Source organism: Eriocheir sinensis, chromosome 22 (genome assembly GCF_024679095.1).
Source record: "Eriocheir sinensis breed Jianghai 21 chromosome 22, ASM2467909v1, whole genome shotgun sequence".
Taxonomy (NCBI): Eukaryota; Metazoa; Arthropoda; class Malacostraca; order Decapoda; family Varunidae; genus Eriocheir; species Eriocheir sinensis.
Window position 1 is genome coordinate 12,462,932 of NC_066530.1, and position 17,634 is coordinate 12,480,565.

Below are 17,634 nucleotides of genomic sequence, written 5' to 3' on the forward strand. Positions count from 1 at the left end.
TCTCTCTCTCTCTCTCTCTCTCTCTCTCTCGTTCTTCTTTCTTTTCATCTTATTCTTTTTTAGTGTCTGTGTTCTTTCGTTTCCTCTTATTCCTTTTTATTTGTCTATCTCCTCTCCGTCTATTTGCTTCTGTGTGTATTTCTTTTTCTGCGTATGACTGTCTCTCTGTGTCTGTGTGTGTTCTTTTATTTCTTCCTATTCCTCTCATTTCTTCATATTGTCTGTATATAATTTTTTTCCGTCTATTTGCTTCTGTCTGTATCTATTAATCTCTATGTTTGTTTCTTGTGCTTATAAATACTGTAATAATGAAAGAAGGGTAACATTTAACAAGCCTTTCTCTCCCTTTCCTCTAAGCATTCCTACTGGACGTTGTAAGTATGAATCAAGTCTTGTCGTTTGCTAATCTTTCGCCTCACGCTTTTCTTTTCTTCACCGCAAGCTAACTCATTTTGTCACGCATTCTTCCCTTTATCCGTTTTCTTTTTATTTTATTTCTCCCTCTCACATAATCCATCCACTCTAAGTAAGCTGACCCATTTTCTCTCACTCAATCTCCCGTCCTCCGTTTTCTTCAGGGTACTTTTTCTTTTTCTTTTATTTCTACCTCTCACATAATCCATCCTAAGTAAGCTGACCCATTTTCTCTCACTCATCCTCCCGTCCTCCGTTTTCTTCAGGGCACGTTTTCTTTTTATTTTATTTCTACCTCTCACATAATCCATCCTCTCTAAGTAAGCTGACCCATTTTCTCTCACTCATCCTCCCGTCCTCCGTTTTCTTCAGGGCACTTTTTCTTTTTATTTTATTTCTACCTCTCACATAATCCATCCCAAGTAAGCTGACCCATTTTCTCTTACTCAATCTCCCGTCCTCCGTTTTCTTCAGGGTACTTTTTCTTTTTATTTTATTTCTACCTCTCACATAATCCATCCTAAGTAAGCTGACCCATTTTCTCTCACTCATTCTCCCGTCCTCCGTTTTCTTCAGGGTACTTTTTCTTTTATTTTATTTCTACCTCTCACATAATCCATCCTAAGTAAGCTGACCCATTTTCTCTCACTCATCCTCCCGTCCTCCGTTTTCTTCAGGGTACGGTCACCTGTATCCTACTCTTCCCTGGGGCCGCATCGTTTGCATCCTGTACTCCCTCGTGGGCATCCCCCTCACGGGTATCCTTTTGGCCATGACCTCAAACTTCTTCGGTGACAAACTCCTGCAGCTCTTCAAGTCGAGGGTGAGCTCTTGGTTCTTTTGTTTGTGGTAGTACGGACAGTGATTAACAGGCTTTTTTTCCATCATTTTCTATTTTTGCCTTTGAGGTGTTTTCTTTACTGTAAAAAGTGATTAACAGGCTTTTTTTTCCATCATTCTCTATTTTTGCCTTTGAGGTGTTTTCTTTACTGTAAAAAGTGATTAACAGGCTTTTTTTCCATCATTCTCTATTTTTGCCTTTGAGGTGTTTTCTTTACTGTAAAAAGTGATTGACAGGCTTTTTTCTCATCATTTTCTATTTTTGCCTTTGAGGTGTTTTCTTTACTGTAAAAAGTGATTGACAGGCTTTTTTCTCATCATTTTCTATTTTTGCCTTTGAGGTGTTTACTGTAAAAAGTGATTAACAGGCTTTTTTTCCATCATTTTCTAATTTTGCCTTTGAGCTGTTTTCTTTACTGTAAAAAGTGATTAACAGGCTTTTTTTCCATCATTTTCCATTTTTGCCTTTGAGCTGTTTTCTTTACTGTAAAAAATAAAGTTACTGGTATTGATGTGGCTTTTAAATTAACCTTTCAATTTCCAGGTTATCTTGCCTCTCTACCTTTTCATTTTCAGGTTATTTCCTTTCTCTACCTGTTCAGTTCCAACTTATTTCGTGTTTCTACCTTTAATGTTCAACTTCGCTCTACCTATCAATTTCTAGGTTATTTCGCCTTATTGCAGCTTTCAATTTTCAGCTTTTATTTTTGCCCCTTAACCTTTCAAATTCCATCAGATTTTGCTTTCTAACTATTTCATCTCTACCTGTTTGACGAGAGGTAAGTCCAGTTCAATTTTTCCTTTAAACCCTTCAATTTTTAGGTGATTTTGCAGTTCAACCTCTCAATCTTGCAGTTCAACCTCTCAATCTTACAGTTCAACCTCTCAATCTTGCAGTTCAACCTCTCAATCTTGCAGTTCAACCTCTCACTTTTGCAGTTCAACCTCTCAATCTTGCAGTTCAACCTCAATTTTGCAGTTCAACCTCTCAATCTTGCAGTTCAACCTCTCAATTTTGCAGTTCAACCTCTCACTTTTGCAGTTCAACCTCTCAATCTTGCAGTTCAACCTCAATTTTGCAGTTCAACCTCTCAATCTTGCAGTTCAACCTCTCAATTTTGCAGTTCAACCTCTCAATTTTGCAGTTCAACCTCTCAATCTTGCAGTTCAACCTCAATTTTGCAGTTCAACCTCTCAATCTTGCAGTTCAACCTCTCAATTTTGCAGTTCAACCTCTCAATCTTGCAGTTCAACCTCTCAATTTTGCAGTTCAACCTCTCAATCTTGCAGTTCAACCTCTCAATCTTGCAGTTCAACCTCAATTTTGCAGTTCAACCTCTCAATCTTGCAGTTCAACCTCTCAATTTTGCAGTTCAACATCAATTTTGCAGTTCAACCTCTCAATTTTGCAGTTCAACCTCAATTTTGCAGTTCAACCTCTCAATTTTGCAGTTCAACCTCTCAATTTTGCAGTTCAATTTCTCAATTTTGCAGTTCAACCTCTCAATTTTGCAGTTCAACCTCTCAATTTTGCAGTTCAACCTCTCAATTTTGCAGTTCAACCTCTCAATCTTGCAGTTCAACCTCTCAATCTTGCAGTTCAACCTCTCAATCTTACAGTTCAACCTCTCAATCTTGCAGTTCAACCTCTCAATCTTGCAGTTCAACCTCTCAATCTTGCAGTTCAACCTCTCAATCTTGCAGTTCAACCTCTCAATTTTGCAGTTCAACCTCAATTTTGCAGTTCAACCTCTCAATCTTGCAGTTCAACCTCGCAATCTTGCAGTTCAACCTCTCACTTTTGCAGCTCAACCTCTCACTTTTGCAGTTTAACCTCTCAATCTTGCGGTTCAACCTCTCAATCTTGCAGTTCAACCTCTCAATTTTGCAGTTCAACCTCTCAATCTTGCAGTTCAACCTCTCAATCTTGCAGTTCAACCTCGCAATCTTGCAGTTCAACCTCTCACTTTTGCAGCTCAACCTCTCACTTTTGCAGTTCAACCTCTCAATCTTGCGGTTCAACCTCTCAATCTTGCAGTTCAACCTCTCAATTTTGCAGTTCAACCTCTCACTTTTGCAGTTCAACCTCTCACTTTTGCAGTTCAACCTCTCAATCTTGCAGTTCAACCTCTCAATCTTGCAGTTCAACCTCTCAATTTTGCAGTTCAACCTCTCAATCTTGCAGTTCAACCTCTCAATCTTGCAGTTCAACCTCTCAATTTTGCAGTTCAACCTCTCAATCTTGCAGTTCAACCTCTCAATCTTGCAGTTCAACCTCTCAATCTTGCAGTTCAACCTCTCAATCTTGCAGTTCAACCTCTCAATCTTGCAGTTCAACCTCTCAATCTTGCAGTTCAACCTCTCAATCTTGCAGTTCAACCTCTCAATCTTGCAGTTCAACCTCTCAATCTTGCAGTTCAACCTCTCAATCTTGCAGTTCAACCTCTCAATCTTACAGTTCAACCTCTCACTTTTGCAGTTCAACCTCTCAATCTTGCAGTTCAACCTCTCAATCTTGCAGTTCAACCTCTCACTTTTGCAGTTCAACCTCTCAATCTTGCAGTTCAACCTCTCAATCTTGCAGTTCAACCTCTCAATCTTGCAGTTCAACCTCTCAATCTTGCAGTTCAACCTCTCAATCTTGCAGTTCAACCTCTCAATCTTGCAGTTCAACCTCTCAATCTTGCAGTTCAACCTCTCAATCTTGCAGTTCAACCTCTCAATCTTGCAGTTCAACCTCTCAATCTTGCAGTTCAACCTCTCACTTTTGCAGTTCAACCTCTCAATCTTGCAGTTCAACCTCCCAATCTTGCAGTTCAACCTCTCAATCTTGCAGTTCAACCTCTCAATCTTGCAGTTCAACCTCTCAATCTTACAGTTCAACCTCTCACTTTTGCAGTTCAACCTCTCAATCTTGCAGTTCAACCTCTCAATCTTGCAGTTCAACCTCTCACTTTTGCAGTTCAACCTCTCAATCTTGCAGTTCAACCTCTCAATCTTGCAGTTCAACCTCTCAATCTTGCAGTTCAACCTCTCAATCTTGCAGTTCAACCTCTCAATCTTGCAGTTCAACCTCTCAATCTTGCAGTTCAACCTCTCAATCTTGCAGTTCAACCTCTCAATTTCCATTTTATTTCGCCTCTCAACCTTCCACCCTGCAGCTTTCCGACGAGAGGCAACAGTCCAGTTCCTTCATCGCCGGCGCCACCGCTATCTACGTCGCCCTCGGGTTCCTGGTCTTCATTTTCCTCCCGTCGGTGCTGCTGTCCTACCTCGAGGGATGGACCTACGTGGACGCCGTCTACTACAGCTACATCACTCTTACGACCATTGGCTTCGGTGACATGGTGCCTGGTTAGTCTTGCGTTTGGTGTGGTTGCTCTTTGGGTGGATTTCAGGGAGTTCTACAACGTCTTTAAATCATCCTTATTACTTTTGGCTTGGGTGATCTTGTGCCTGGTAGTCGTTATTTTGGATGTGAGTGTTTTGATCGGAAGTCAGAGTTCATTGTGCCTTCATTCTTTGGGTGGATATCAGGAGGCGATGCTGGTGCTTGGTAGGTCTTCTTTGCAAGGATGCGAATGTTGTTACTCATCTCCCCATTTTCTTTTATGTTTTTTTCAATTTTCCCTTCGTCCATTTCTTCACTTCTACCTTTTCTCAAGTATATTCCAATTTTCCATTTCTCTCAGTAAGTTTAAATAGAGTCTTTACTCTTAGGATGGCAGTCAATTAGTTTATCATTCAGCCATTCTATCTATCTATCGATCTGTTTATCTATCTATCCAGCAAACGGTTATGAGGGTATAGCGAAGGACATCTACCAGATCTGCCTCATTCTGTGGATCATGATCGGGCTCGGGTACTGGGTGATGGTGGCCAACTTCATCACCAAAGCCCTCAATTCCAAACAACTCACGGCCTCGGTGAAGCGGAGCGCCGAGGAGATGAAGAAACTGATGGAACAAGTCGGCCTCAAGCACCACGACCCGGCCTTCCTGAGACTCCACTCCAAGGCCAGCCTCAACCTTATGCTTCAGGTGAATAAAGACGCTGTGGGATGGCGCGTGAGGACTCTTCTCTTTCCTCATACTCCTCCCATTTTCCTCCTTCGTAGCTTCGGTAACCTTTGGCAGCGCGTTTTTCCACATTTCCCATTGTCCATTTCTTCACTTGCACCCATTCTCTCCTTTATTAAGTACACACCTCTATTTTCATATTCCTCTTCCCATTTTCTTCCTTCACATTTATGGCAACACGTTCTTCCACTTTTCTTTTATCCATTTCTTCACTTTTTTTACAGCAAAGGAGACAGCTCAAGGGCTTAAAAAAAGAAAACAATCATAAAAAAAACCCCGCTACTTAATTTGCTTACTCTGATTCCACTTCCTCCTTTACTTAAAATACACTTCTCATTTTCCCATACTCTTTTACTCATTTCTTCCTTTATATTTAACCTTGGCAACACGTTTTTTCTTCTCCTATTAATTCTCTTCTTCCCATCTATCTCCTTTATCAAGTACATTCTTCTATTTCCATATTCCTCTTCCCATGTTCTTCCTTCATATCCCTGGCAACATGTTCTTCCACTTTTCTGTTACCCATTTTTTCATTTGTATCCATTTTCTCCTTTACTTAAAATACACTCCCCATTTTCCAATACTTTTTTACTCAGTTCTTCCTTTATATTTAGCCCTGGCAACACATTTTTTCTTCTATTTCTTTTTCCCATCTATCTTGTCGGCCATATCTTCACTTGTACTCAGTCTTTCCTTTTCTCACGTATACACCTCCTTTCCCACACTATATATCCTCTTTTCTGCCTCAATAACCCTGGTAACGCGTTTATTTTACCTATACCTAAATCTTTCTTTCGTCAACTACATTCCTCGTTTTCCATAAGTCTTCCATTTTCTTCCTATTCAATCCTACCAACGCATTTTTCCACTTTTCTCGGCGGACATGCATACAATTCTACCCTTCCTCAACTACAGTCCTCTTTCCATAAGTCTCCCATTTTCTTCCTAATCAATCATGACAACGTATTTTTCCAACTTTCTCGTCCGTAATAACTTCAATTCTACCCTTCCTCAACTACAGTCCTCTTTCCATAAGTCTCCCATTTTCTTCCTAATCAAACCTAGCAACGCATTTTTCCACCTTTCTCGACGGACATACCTATAATTCTACCCTTCCTCAACTACAGTCCTATTTTCCTATACTCCTTCACCCATTATCTTCATCGTACCTAAGCTCCCCATCCTTCCAGCTCGGCAACATCCTCGCTGTTCAAGAGGCCGAGAACGGGGAGGCGGGCGGGATGAGGGACGATTTGACGGACACCACCTCTGCGGGGCCGTCCTCTCCCACCTCTCCCGTCTCGCCCAGTGGCATTCCCGGCATCTCGGCGCTCTTCGGGGCTGGCTTGTCACGCACACCGATCAGCCACCTCATGGGCCCGCTCAAGAAGGAGGTGCGTGGTGTCCCTGCTTGTTGTTGTTGTTGTTGTTGTTTTTTGTTGTTCTATTGGTGACTGTTCTTGGTTCTGGTTTTGGTATGTGTGATTCTTTGTTCCTTTTCTACTATTTTTTTGTTTTCTTTTTCTCGCTTTTTTTCCTTATTCTAATTCGTGTTCTGTTTGTTTCATTATTTTTTTTCTTTAGGTACTTGTTTTGGTTCTCTTTTTGTACTTGTTTCTTGTTCTTTTTTTCTGCTTGTTTTTGTTTTTTTGTCTGTTATATTTTTGTTCTTTTCTTGTTCTCGTTTTCTTCTTGTTCTGTTCCTTTTTTCTACTCGTTTCTCTTTTCTATTTGTTTCTTGTTTTTTCCTACTTATCTTGTTCTTGTTCTCCTTTTGTACTTGTCCTTGTTCTTCTCTTTTTTTTCTTATTTTTGTTTTTTTCCTTTTCCATTTGTTCTTTTTTTTCTACGTTATCATATTCTTCTCTTTTTCGATTAATTTTTGTTTCTTTTTCTTCTTATTCTCTTGTTTTTACTTTCTCTTGTTGTTCTTTTCCTCTTCTCTTTGTTCTTCTCTTTTTTTACTTGTTCGTTTTCTCTTCATTTACTTGTTCTAGTTTACTTCTTGTACTGGTGTTTTTCTCCTTTTTTTTCTCTCATTCTCTCTTCCTTTTCCATCCTTTGCTTTTTTTCTTTATTACACTCTTTCCATTAATTATTCTCTCTCTCTCTCTCTCTCTCTCTCTCTCTCTCTCTCTCTCTCTCTCTCTCTCTCTCTCTCTCTCTCTCTCTCTCCAGGTCTTTCCTCTCTCCTCTTTTTCTATTACATTTTCTACTCCTATTGTACTGTACTTTCTATTTTTCTACTCTATTGTAATTCGTCTATTATCACTTTTTTACTGTAACTCCTTTGCAGAACTACAGATGCGTCTCTCCATTGACTAATAAACACCTTCTAATGATTATGATGATGATGATGACTACTGACAATGTGTAATACCTGTTTTTTATGTATCATGTGTTGGGTGTATTATGATGATCTCTTGTGGGGCGTATGTGGGTGGGTGGCAGCGTTACCAAATTATCGTACACACCCACGCAGCACATTGTATTTTCCGGTTTCTGATTCACAGCTATCGCAAACAAACACCAATAAGTAACGCTTTTAACGATAACTTTAACTAGAATGTTGTTATCTGTGTGGTTAGGAGAGTTTTGAGCCCTGGAACTGATAAATGCGATGTTTTGAGTACGATAATATGGTAACGCTGGTGGGTTTGAGGGTGTATGACAAGCAGGCCACCTCATCACCCCCTGCCTCCCCATTCTCTCTTCTAGGACCAGGGTGAGCATGAGTATAAGGAAGAGTCTTATACCGCAGTCACCGTCAAATACAAGCCATAACCACACACACACACACACACACACACACACACACACCGCCATTGGTAACACTTCACTCTTGTCATTTTCGTCCCTCCTCCTCCCCCTCCTCCTCCTCCTCTACTAGTGTTCATCTTAATGTTTTTTTTTTAACTTTGCCTTTTTTTCTTGTTGATCCTTCACTATAAATTATGCAGTTATCCCTTTATACTCCTTTCCTTTTAGTAATCGACCTGTTTTTTTCTATTTCTTGTTGTTCCTTCACTATAAATTATGCAGTTATCCCTTTATACTCCTTTCCTTTTAGTAATCGACCTCGTTTTTTTCTATTTCTTGTTGTTCCTTCACTATAAATTATGCAGTTATCCCTTTATTCTCCTTTCCTTTTAGTAATCGACCTGTTTTTTTCTATTTCTTGTTGTTCCTTCACTATAAATTATGCAGTTATCCCTTAATACTCCTCCTTTCCTTTTAGTAATCGACCTCGTTTTCTTCCTCATGTTCTCTTTTTTCCCCTATATTAGAGCGCTAAAAATCATTAATCTTGCCTTTCTACTCCTTTCCTTTTAGTAATCGACCTGTTTTTTTTCTATTTCTTTTTGTTCCTTCACTATAAATTATGCAGTTATCCCTTAATACTCCTTTCCTTTTAGTAATCGACCTCGTTTTCTTTCTTATGTTCTCTTTTTTTCCCCTATATCAGAGCGCTAAAAATCATTAATCTTGCCTTTCCGTTTCCACTTTATGCCATTTCCTCCTCCTCCTTTTCCTCTCTCTTTTTAGCGTCCATTACACTTCATCCTGCCTTCCCGTCTTAAATATCTGTCGTTTCCTCCTCCTCCTTCCTCCTCTTCTTTTCCTTCCAGCGTCCATCTCCTTTCTTCTTTATCTATTTATATTTTTACTCTCATTTTAAGCGTTATAACAGTTAAACTTAACATTCCCTGCCTTCACTGCCTGCCCAATCTTCCTCTTCTTTTCTCCCAACGTTTATCTTTTTTTATCTATTTTTCTTTTTGCTCTTCTTTTACGCATTCATAACAGTTAAACTAAACCTTTCCTGCCTTCAATGCCTGTCGTTTCCTCTTTCTCCTTCCTCCTTCTCATTTTCTTTCAGGGTTAATCTCCTTTTTTATTCACCTACTTTTCTTTGTTGCTCTTTTTAAGCCTCAATAACAGTCAAACTAAACCTTTCCTGCCTTCAATGCCTGTCGTTTCCTCTTTCTCCTTCCTCCATCTCATTTTCTTTCAGGGTCATTCTCCTTTTTTATTTACCTACTTTTCTTTTTGCTCTTTTTTAAGCCTCATTAACAGTTAAACTAAACCTGCCCTGCCTTCAATGCCTGTCGTTTCCTCTTTCTCCTTTTCTTCTCATTTTCTTTCAGCGTCAATCTCCTTTTTTATTTACCTATTTTTCTTTTTGCTCTTTTTAAGCCTCAATAACAGTCAAACTAAACCTTTCCTGCCTTCAATGCCTGTCGTTTCCTCTTTCTCCTTCCTCCATCTCATTTTCTTTCAGGGTAATTCTCCTTTTTTATTTACCTATTTTTCTTTTTGCTCTTTTTAAGCCTCAATAACAGTTAAACTAAACCTGCCCTGAATCCCGTTTCCTCCTCGTCCATTACATCTGTTCATCAATTTTCACCTAATACACAAACCACCATTAGGAACCCCTCACGCATACCATCTCAGCTCCTCCTTTTCCTCACGCCATTATTAACACTGCTCACCGCGGCGCTTGGAGAGACTTCGCAGCTGTTCCCCGGAGCCTCAATCACGTGACCTCGATGCATGATTCGTGTTTGTCATAGCAACGTTACTTTCCGCATGATCCAAGGCGTCGCAGCCATAGCGTGATAGTCTGCTTGTGTTCTTGGTACCTCGATAGACTTGGACACTCGAGGGTAGAGAGTAGAGAGGGATGGCCATTGATTTAGCCCCTCCTCACCTTATACGGCTTTGCTTGACTTGGACACTCGACGGTAGAGAGCGAAGGCCATTGATTCAGCCCCTCCTCACCTTACACGGCTTTGCTTAGTTATAGTGAGTAGTAGATGATTCAGCCGACGCCCAGACGTGTTATAGTACGGCCCAACTTAAACATTTCAGGGCTTACATTTCCTGAGGTTTTCGTAGAGGTTGTGGGTGTTTCCATGGGTAGTTTCATGAGCCTAGTGATAGTTTAACAAGGCTTCTGCACTTCTGAATGTGAAAAACACCCGTGAAAGCCCGACTAATCTCCTATGTGGCCTCGGAAAATGGGTGTTGTGAGCCGAAAGCGTTAAGAATACGGGGCTTAGTGGTCAGAGAGGCAAGAGTGGTCAGAGTCATTCACTGCAGGTGGTGTGATTCTGTTTGTCACTCATAATACCACTTAGTCAGTCAGCTGTCACCCGCCGCGATTGGCTGAATGGTGTTGATTCGCTAATGGTTTTCTCGGCAGTGACACGCTAACAGAAAATAGAGTGTAGAGACATAGAAAATGGGAAAGTCACATTTATTGATTACTTTTCTGCCGTCCCAGCAAGTTCTAGGTGCTCAAATGCCTACTGGTGTGTGTGTGTGTGTATGTGTGTGTCTGTGTGTGTGTGTGTGTGTGTGAGCGAGTAACCATTCTAATTAGGATCACTTGGTACCTTTCCTGTGTGTGTGTGTGTGTGTGTGTGTGTGTGTGTGTGTGTGTACAAAGCTTCCTGTTTCTGTCTGGGTCGTGTCCTTGGCGTAGTCGTGGCGTCCGCATCATGTTGTCGTTTTAGTGTCGGTCCGTGGGGGTCGTCGCTAATTCACTGGCATCCCTCAAGGCTACACGCTGCCCCAAGACCTTGCTATCAGCCACCTCAGCCTCCCAGCGCCTTAGTCAACTAGAATTTCGCTGCTTACTTGTGTTACAGATGTTCCTCACTCAAGACACACGAGGATATAATAAGGCCCATACTCTCAAACACCCACATTTGATAAGGCTTTCGTAGAGGTCGCTGTGGGTATTTCAGTGGGTAGTTTTATGAGCCTAGTGATAGTTTGACAATGCTGGTGAATCATGAATGTGAAAAACAGTCATGGGGACCCGAGTAATCTCCTTTGTGGGATTTGAAAGTATATGCTGTGAAAACCGAAAGCGCTTGAGAATATGGGGTTTGTAGTTGAATATTCCCCATTGCCTACGTGTTCAATTGATGCTCCTTTTCGAAGACATACGAAGATACGATGATTGTCGGTAGCAAACGTAGTGAGCCTCTTAGCGTCGTAGTCAACCATTGCTCCCTGCTTTGCTTGCGCTGAAGTGAGTCCTCGTCCAAGAAACACGAGGACACAGTATGCAGTATTATGTCTTAGATGAACACTATGTATCATGATGCTTCAGTACAGTGGCATCAACACGTGACATTGATGTTACGTGCCTTTTTTTTTTTGCTTACGTAACTGCACATTTAATTCATCTACATAATAAAGAGCATAAGTAGATTGATTAAACTTATGCATGTTTACTTAATCCATTATAAACAGGATATATCATGAGATGATTTTGTATACCATGATACTTATACTTTCTTTTATGGCATTTATGAAACCATGGCAATATTATGACTTGTTTCTGTGCTTTGGAATTGAAGAGTAATGGATTTATTGACGAGAAACAGATTGATTTAAAACTTGCATGTTGTCAAATCCATGATAAAAGGCAGTTTATGTGCACGGATTAACGCTCTTTCTCTCCCTTTCTCTCCCTCCCATTCCTCCTCCTTCCCTCCCTCACACCTCCACAGTATAACACGAACACCAGCAGCACAGAGTCCATCAGCCGAAGACCAACTTTCGAGTCCTCCGTGAGCCTCTGCGACGAGACTAGCCTGCACCACACCGACGAGAAAGAAAACGGAGAAGACTATAAGGAAAACGGGAGGTTGTGACACGCCTGCCTGCCTGTGTTCTGAGGTTTGCTACTCACACGCCCACACCCACGCCTTTACACGCCCGTTTCAATCATCCATTCTTCCTCTTCTCATACATTCATTTTTCCTCCCCCTCCTCCCCCTCTTCCACATATGCCTACTCTTCCTTTCACGGCAGTTTCCATTCATCCATTCTTCCTCTTCTCACACATTCACTCTTTATTCTTTATCTTATCTCTTGTTTTCCTCTTCCACACCTACCCACTTCTCACTTTTTTTTTTAAGATTTATCTCCTAGTATCACTAGGGGAACGGGCCCTTGTCCAAAGAGGGAAAAGATCGCTCCCCCCTGCACGAGGGAGCACGGGCCTTAGCCGAAGGCGGCCCGTAGCAGCGTGCCGACAGAATCGGACAGACCGACTCTATCGGCGATCCAAATCTAGCCGACCAAGTCGGTCTGTCGACGAGACCTGGCGTGTCTCTGACTTCTCGCTTCACGACCCCTTTCATTAATCCATTCTTCATCTTTTTATACGTTCATTCTTTATCCTCCTTTTCCTCTTCTTCCTCCCCTTCCACACTCACACACTTCTCCCTTCACACCCACAAAAAGGAGTTAAATTCTTCAGTGTTGGGTTGGAGGCGATTCAAAACAAAGTGACTCTAATACACAATGCAAAGTGTTTTCATTAAGCCTCGATCTATTCTTAAACGTATCGGCACCTCGGTTCACCTGTTTGATAAGCATCTCGTAGAAGTTGCTGTGATTTCCATGGACTGATCTGTGGTATCGGTGATAGTTTTACCCGCCTTCTGTAACTTGAACGCGGAAATCACCCATGAAAACCCGGTTAATCTTCTCTGCGGCCTTGGGAAATAGTCGTAATGGGTGACCGATGCGTTTAATAATGTGAATATGGACCTAATAATCTTCTCTGACAATAAAGGGGTGACTGATGTGTTCTTTATGTTCTCTGTGCATCAGCCTCGCCAGTACTATGTTGTGTTGTACTCATGTAGATTAAGGGAAAAAAATCACAAGGAGAAAAAGATGAAATTAATTATGACAGCTGTATGTGAAGTACTGTACCTTGAAACGCTTATATACCTCTCTCTGGCATTAAGGTTATGTGTGAAGATTAGTTAATGTGTATGTGAATAAAACTTTGCCATGTATATGAACAAAATGTCTTCCAAATAAAATAATCCTACAATAAAGAAATGTTTTGATTATGTGAAGTGTTGTACTTGAATCTCTACTACTACTACTACTACTACTACTGCTACTACTACTACTACTACTACTACTACACACACACACACACACAAACAAACACACACCATAAGTTCTTTTACATAAGGGGGAGTCAGGAACACGCCGAGATAAACGTCATAGAATACCCTTTAAACCGACACGTGTAAAGAAAATGGAAGCGTTTGAAGGTAGACACCAATGATTTTAATGTTGATCAAGTCTGCCCTACACGGATACACGCGCGCAGCTATACTTTACACTTTACTTTATATGCACCTTGATATCCTCACTTTATACACAAGGATATAAGGAGACTACGAGAGGACGGAGAGACGGTCTACACATGGCAGTTCCCGTAGATGAGTTGCTCTTCGAATTCCCTCCCATCCAAATATTCATCTAACCCACATAAAAAGCTGTCAATTGTGTTAGCCTCACCTTCATACCTTCTCAGTTTGTTCCATTCATCCACCACCCTGTCCGCGAACCTATTCCTTTCGTGAACTTGAATTTATCCAACTTATACCCGTTGTTGCGTGTTCTCATCAGTTTTAAGATAAGTATTTCATCTAGATCTCCCTCTTTAATCCCCTTAATCCATTTAACCCCTTGGATGCGGATTTCCTACAAGAAGACATCACCAAGCTACAGGAGTGGAACAAAAAGTGGCTGCTCCAATTTAGTGAAGAAAAATGTGAAGTCATGCATCTTGGGAGGGGAAATCCAGCATATCAATACCACATGGGAAACACTCCACTACCCACCACAGAGGGACAGAAAGACCTGGGAGCATATGTTACCAGGCTACCAGTGAAGGCGAAATCCGTACCAATCGCAGCGGACGGGTTAAAAACCTTGATTAAATCCCCACGCAGTCCACGGCTTTGCAAAGAATACATGTTAAGCTGAGTGAATTAAGTTAATGCTCCGCCCTTCTCTCTATCTGATGTCAGAGTACCTACTCCATCCTGCACCGGCAAATGCTCTAATTTCATCTCTCCGGCTGGGGCCAAAGTCTAAAACATTTCCGCGCCCGAGCACAGTTATTTGACAAGGATTTCGTGTGGCGAGTGGGGCATTTCCCGGGGTATATTTGTGCCCGTGGTGGTAGTCTGACCCATATCCTGTCCCATGAACCTAAAAAAACACTCATTAGAAAGAGACTGATATTTTTTTTGGCCATTGGAAGGAGTTAATGTAAAAGGCGAACGCGTCTGTCATAGTCTCTACACTTCCTCGTTTGCTATTCTTCCGTTGTTCATTTGTTATCAGTTTTACAAATGATATGACCTGTCCGCGTCTGCCTCTTATCGTCATTAGAATATCCTCAACCTTTCTCGCTTCCGTTGTTTCTAGTCTGTCATAGTCTTTACAAATCCTCGTTTACTATTCATTCGTTATCAGTTCTACGCATGTTATGACCTTTCCGAGTCTGTCCCTTATCGTCATCAGAATATCCTTAACCTTTCTCGCTTCCCTTGTCAGACAGAGGCGAAGGAGTTGAGGGAGAGGAGAAGAAGGAAAAGGAAAGGGGGAGGAGCGAGGGTGAAGAAAGAGGAGGAGAGGGTGAAGGAGTTAAAAAGAGAGGAGGAAAGGATGAAGGGAAGGAAAGGAGAGGAGAGGGTGAAGGGAAGGAGAGGAGAGGAGGAGGTGAAGGGAAGGAGAGGAAAGGAGGAGAAGGTGATGGGAAGGAGAGGAAAGGAGGAGAGGGCGAAGGGAAGGAGGGGAAAGGAGGAGAAGGTGAAGGGAAGGAGAGGAAAGGAGGAGAAGGTGATGGGAAGGAGAGGAAAGGAGGAGAGGGCGAAGGGAAGGAGGGGAAAGGAGGAGAAGGTGAAGGGAAGGAGAGGAGAGGAGAAGGTGAAAGGAAGGAGAGGAAAGGAGAGGAGAGGGTGAAGGGAAGGAGAGGAGAGGAGGAGGTGAAGGGAAGGAGAGGAAAGGAGGAGAAGGTGAAGGGAAGGAGAGGAAAGGAGGAGAAGGTGAAGGGAAGGAGAGGAAAGGAGGAGAAGGTGAAGGGAAGGAGAGGAAAGGAGGAGTTGGTGATGGGAAGGAGTGGAAAGGAGGAGAAGGTGAAGGGAAGGAGAGGAGAGGAGAAGGTGATGGGAAGGAGAGGAAAGGAGGAGAGGGCGAAGGGAAGGAGGGGAAAGGAGGAGAAGGTGAAGGGAAGGAGAGGAAAGGAGGAGAAGGTGATGGGAAGGAGAGGAAAGGAGGAGAAGGTGAAGGGAAGGAGAGGAAAGGAGGAGAAGGTGAAGGGAAGGAGAGGAGAGGAGAAGGTGAAGGGAAGGAGAGGAGAAGGTGAAGGGAAGGAGAGGAAAGGAGGAGAGGGCGAAGGGAAGGAGGGGAAAGGAGGAGAAGGTGAAGGGAAGGAGAGGAGAGGAGATGCTGAAGGGAAGGAGAGGAGAGGAGAGGATGAAGGGAAGGAGAGGAGAGGAGGAGAAGATGAAGGGAAGGAGAGGAGAGGAGGAGAAGGTGAAGGGAAGGAGGAGATACTGAAGGGAAGGAGAGGAAAGGAGGAGAGGGCGAAGGGAAGGAGGGGAAAGGAGGAGAAGGTGAAGGGAAGGAGAGGAAAGGAGGAGAAGGTGAAGGGAAGGAGAGGAAAGGAGGAGAAGGTGAAGGGAAGGAGAGGAAAGGAGGAGAAGGTGAAGGGAAGGAGAGGAAAGGAGGAGAAGGTGAAGGGCAGGAGAGAGGAAAGGAGGAGAAGGTGAAGGGAAGGAGGGGAAAGGAGGAGAAGGTGAAGGGGAAGGAGGGAGAGAGAGAAGGTGAAGGGAAGGAGCGGAATGGAGGAGAAGGTGTAGGGTAGGAGAGGAAAGGAGGAGAAGGTGAAGGGAAGGAGGGGAAAGGAGGAGAAGGTGATGGGAAGGAGGGGAAAGGAGGAGAAGGTGATGGGAAGGAGAGGAAAGGAGGAGAAGGTGATGGGAAGGAGTGGAAAGGAGGAGAAGGTGAAGGGAAGGAGGGGAAAGGAGGAGAAGGTGAAGGGAAGGAGGGGAAAGGAGGAGAAGGTGAAGGGAAGGAGAGGAAAGGAGGAGAAGGTGATGGGAAGGAGAGGAAAGGAGGAGAAGGTGAAGGGAAGGAGGGGAAAGGAGGAGAAGGTGATGGGAAGGAGAGGAAAGGAGAAGGTGATGGGAAGGAGGGGAAAGGAGGAGAAGGTGAAGGGAAGGAGGGGAAAGGAGGAGAAGGTGAAGGGAAGGAGGGGAAAGGAGGAGAAGGTGAAGGGAAGGAGGGGAAAGGAGGAGAAGGTGAAGGGAAGGAGGGGAAAGGAGGAGAAGGTGATGGGAAGGAGAGTGTGTGTGTGTGTGTGTGTGTGTGTGTGTGTGTGTGTGTGTGTGTAATAATTATGTCTAATTATACAGCAAGACACATCTAGGGAGGAAAGGAGGAGAAGGTGAAGGAAGGAGGAAAGGAGGAGAAGGTGAAGGAAGAACTGGGAAGGGAGGAGCAAAGAAGAAAGTGAAGGAGACCACGATGAAGGGAGGAAAGTGTGAAGGAGTGGAGAGAAAATATGAAGGGAGGGAAGAAAGGAGGAAAAAACGGGAAGAAAGAGGAAAGGTAGGAAGTAATGAAGTCAGGGAGAGGGAGAGATGGAGGGAGGGAGGAAAAGAGCGAGAAGGGAGAAGGAAGTGAGGAGTTGGAGAGAAAATATTAGGGAGGGAAGAAGGGAAAGAAAGGAAGGAAAGAGGAGAGGTAAGAAGTAATTAAGTCGGAGAGAGAGAGAGAGAGAGAGAGAGAGAGATTTACATAGATTTACATAGAAAATCAGACCACACAGACCCCATGGTCCAGACTTGGTGGTCTGTCCTTAAACCTAAGTGATTTTACATTAATCAGAAGACTCCAAAACGTTGCATTTCTACTCTAGTTGATATTAAGTTGAAGGAAGTGACGGTCGAGCTTATTTTTGAAGGAGTCAATCGTGTTACACTGGACCACTGATGATGGGAGCTTATTCCATTCTCGCACTACAACGTTGGTGAAGAAAAATTTGGTGCAGTCTGAATTTACTTGTCTACATCTGAGTTTTACGCCATTGTTCCTCGTGCGCAAAGTGTCATCGATCATAAACAATGTTGATCTGTCTACATTCGTGAAACCATTAAGTATTTTAAAACATTCGATCAGTTTTCCTCGGAGGCGACGTTTCTCAAGAGAGAACATGTTAAGGGTGAAAGCCTTTCTTCGTAGGATTTGTTGCGCAAGGAAGGGATAATTTTCGCTGCCCGACGCTGAACACCTTCTAATTTAGCAATATCCTTTGCATGGTGGGAGACCAAAACTTAACCGCAAATTCCAAGTGGGGTATGACTAAACTGTTGTAGATCTGGAGTATTACATCTTTATTCTTAAATAAAAAGTTTCTTTTAATGAAGCCCAACATTCTGTTCGCTTTATTTGCTGCATC

General features: G+C 42.7%; 2 protein-coding genes and 2 long non-coding RNA genes across 24 annotated transcripts in view; 1 reads left to right on the plus strand and 3 right to left on the minus strand.

Moving 5' to 3' along the window:
* The window catches only part of LOC127002083 (potassium channel subfamily K member 5-like), a 49,167-nt gene extending 35,959 nt beyond the window's left edge, over positions 1 to 13,208 (plus strand). Inside the window, exons 4-8 of one of the 3 annotated variants that reach the window (XM_050867538.1) lie at positions 1,092 to 1,237; positions 4,416 to 4,608; positions 5,044 to 5,294; positions 6,524 to 6,734; positions 11,861 to 11,939. In XM_050867538.1, coding sequence (XP_050723495.1) covers positions 1,092 to 1,237; positions 4,416 to 4,608; positions 5,044 to 5,294; positions 6,524 to 6,734; positions 11,861 to 11,865 — 806 coding nt within the window. In that variant the 3' untranslated portion in view covers positions 11,866 to 11,939. Of the gene's footprint in view, positions 1 to 1,091; positions 1,238 to 4,415; positions 4,609 to 5,043; positions 5,295 to 6,523; positions 6,735 to 8,051; positions 9,197 to 11,860 lie in introns of those variants that run through there. The other 2 variants (XM_050867536.1, XM_050867535.1) reach the window with 2 other exon arrangements.
* LOC127002087 (uncharacterized) overlaps positions 1 to 17,634 on the minus strand; it is a 128,860-nt gene that overhangs the window by 3,120 nt on the left and 108,106 nt on the right. The gene's annotated exons all lie outside the window — the stretch shown is intronic.
* LOC127002084 (puff II/9-2 protein-like) lies at positions 1,259 to 4,409 on the minus strand. The gene is made up of 3 exons (XM_050867539.1): positions 4,181 to 4,409; positions 3,110 to 3,424; positions 1,259 to 2,529 (listed from the first exon to the last, which is right to left on the minus strand). The coding sequence occupies exons 1-3, from the start codon at positions 4,381 to 4,383 to the stop codon at positions 2,409 to 2,411; spliced, it is 639 nt and encodes a 212-aa protein (XP_050723496.1). The 5' UTR covers positions 4,384 to 4,409; the 3' UTR covers positions 1,259 to 2,408.
* Positions 8,197 to 11,863, minus strand: LOC127002085 (uncharacterized). 19 transcript variants are annotated; one of them, XR_007755710.1, is made up of 4 exons: positions 9,505 to 11,863; positions 8,675 to 9,371; positions 8,412 to 8,494; positions 8,199 to 8,329 (listed from the first exon to the last, which is right to left on the minus strand). It is a non-coding gene; the product is annotated as an uncharacterized LOC127002085 (long non-coding RNA). The 19 variants fall into 19 exon arrangements; XR_007755706.1 differs by having other exon boundaries at positions 8,580 to 9,371; XR_007755707.1 differs by lacking the exon at positions 8,412 to 8,494 and adding an exon at positions 8,495 to 8,579 and having other exon boundaries at positions 8,221 to 8,329; positions 8,758 to 9,371.

Excerpts from the sequence above, each read along its gene's own strand:
- LOC127002084 (XM_050867539.1), bottom strand. The coding sequence starts at position 4,383 with ATGGAAATTGAGAGGTTGAACTGCAAGATTGAGAGGTTGAACTGCAAG. Across the intron at positions 3,425-4,180 it reads TTGAACTGCAAGATTGAGAG|GTTGAACTGCAAAATTGAGA; the intron begins GTTGAACTGCAA and ends CAAGATTGAGAG. Across the intron at positions 2,530-3,109 it reads TTGAACTGCAAGATTGAGAG|GTTGAACTGCAAAATTGAGA; the intron begins GTTGAACCGCAA and ends CAAGATTGAGAG.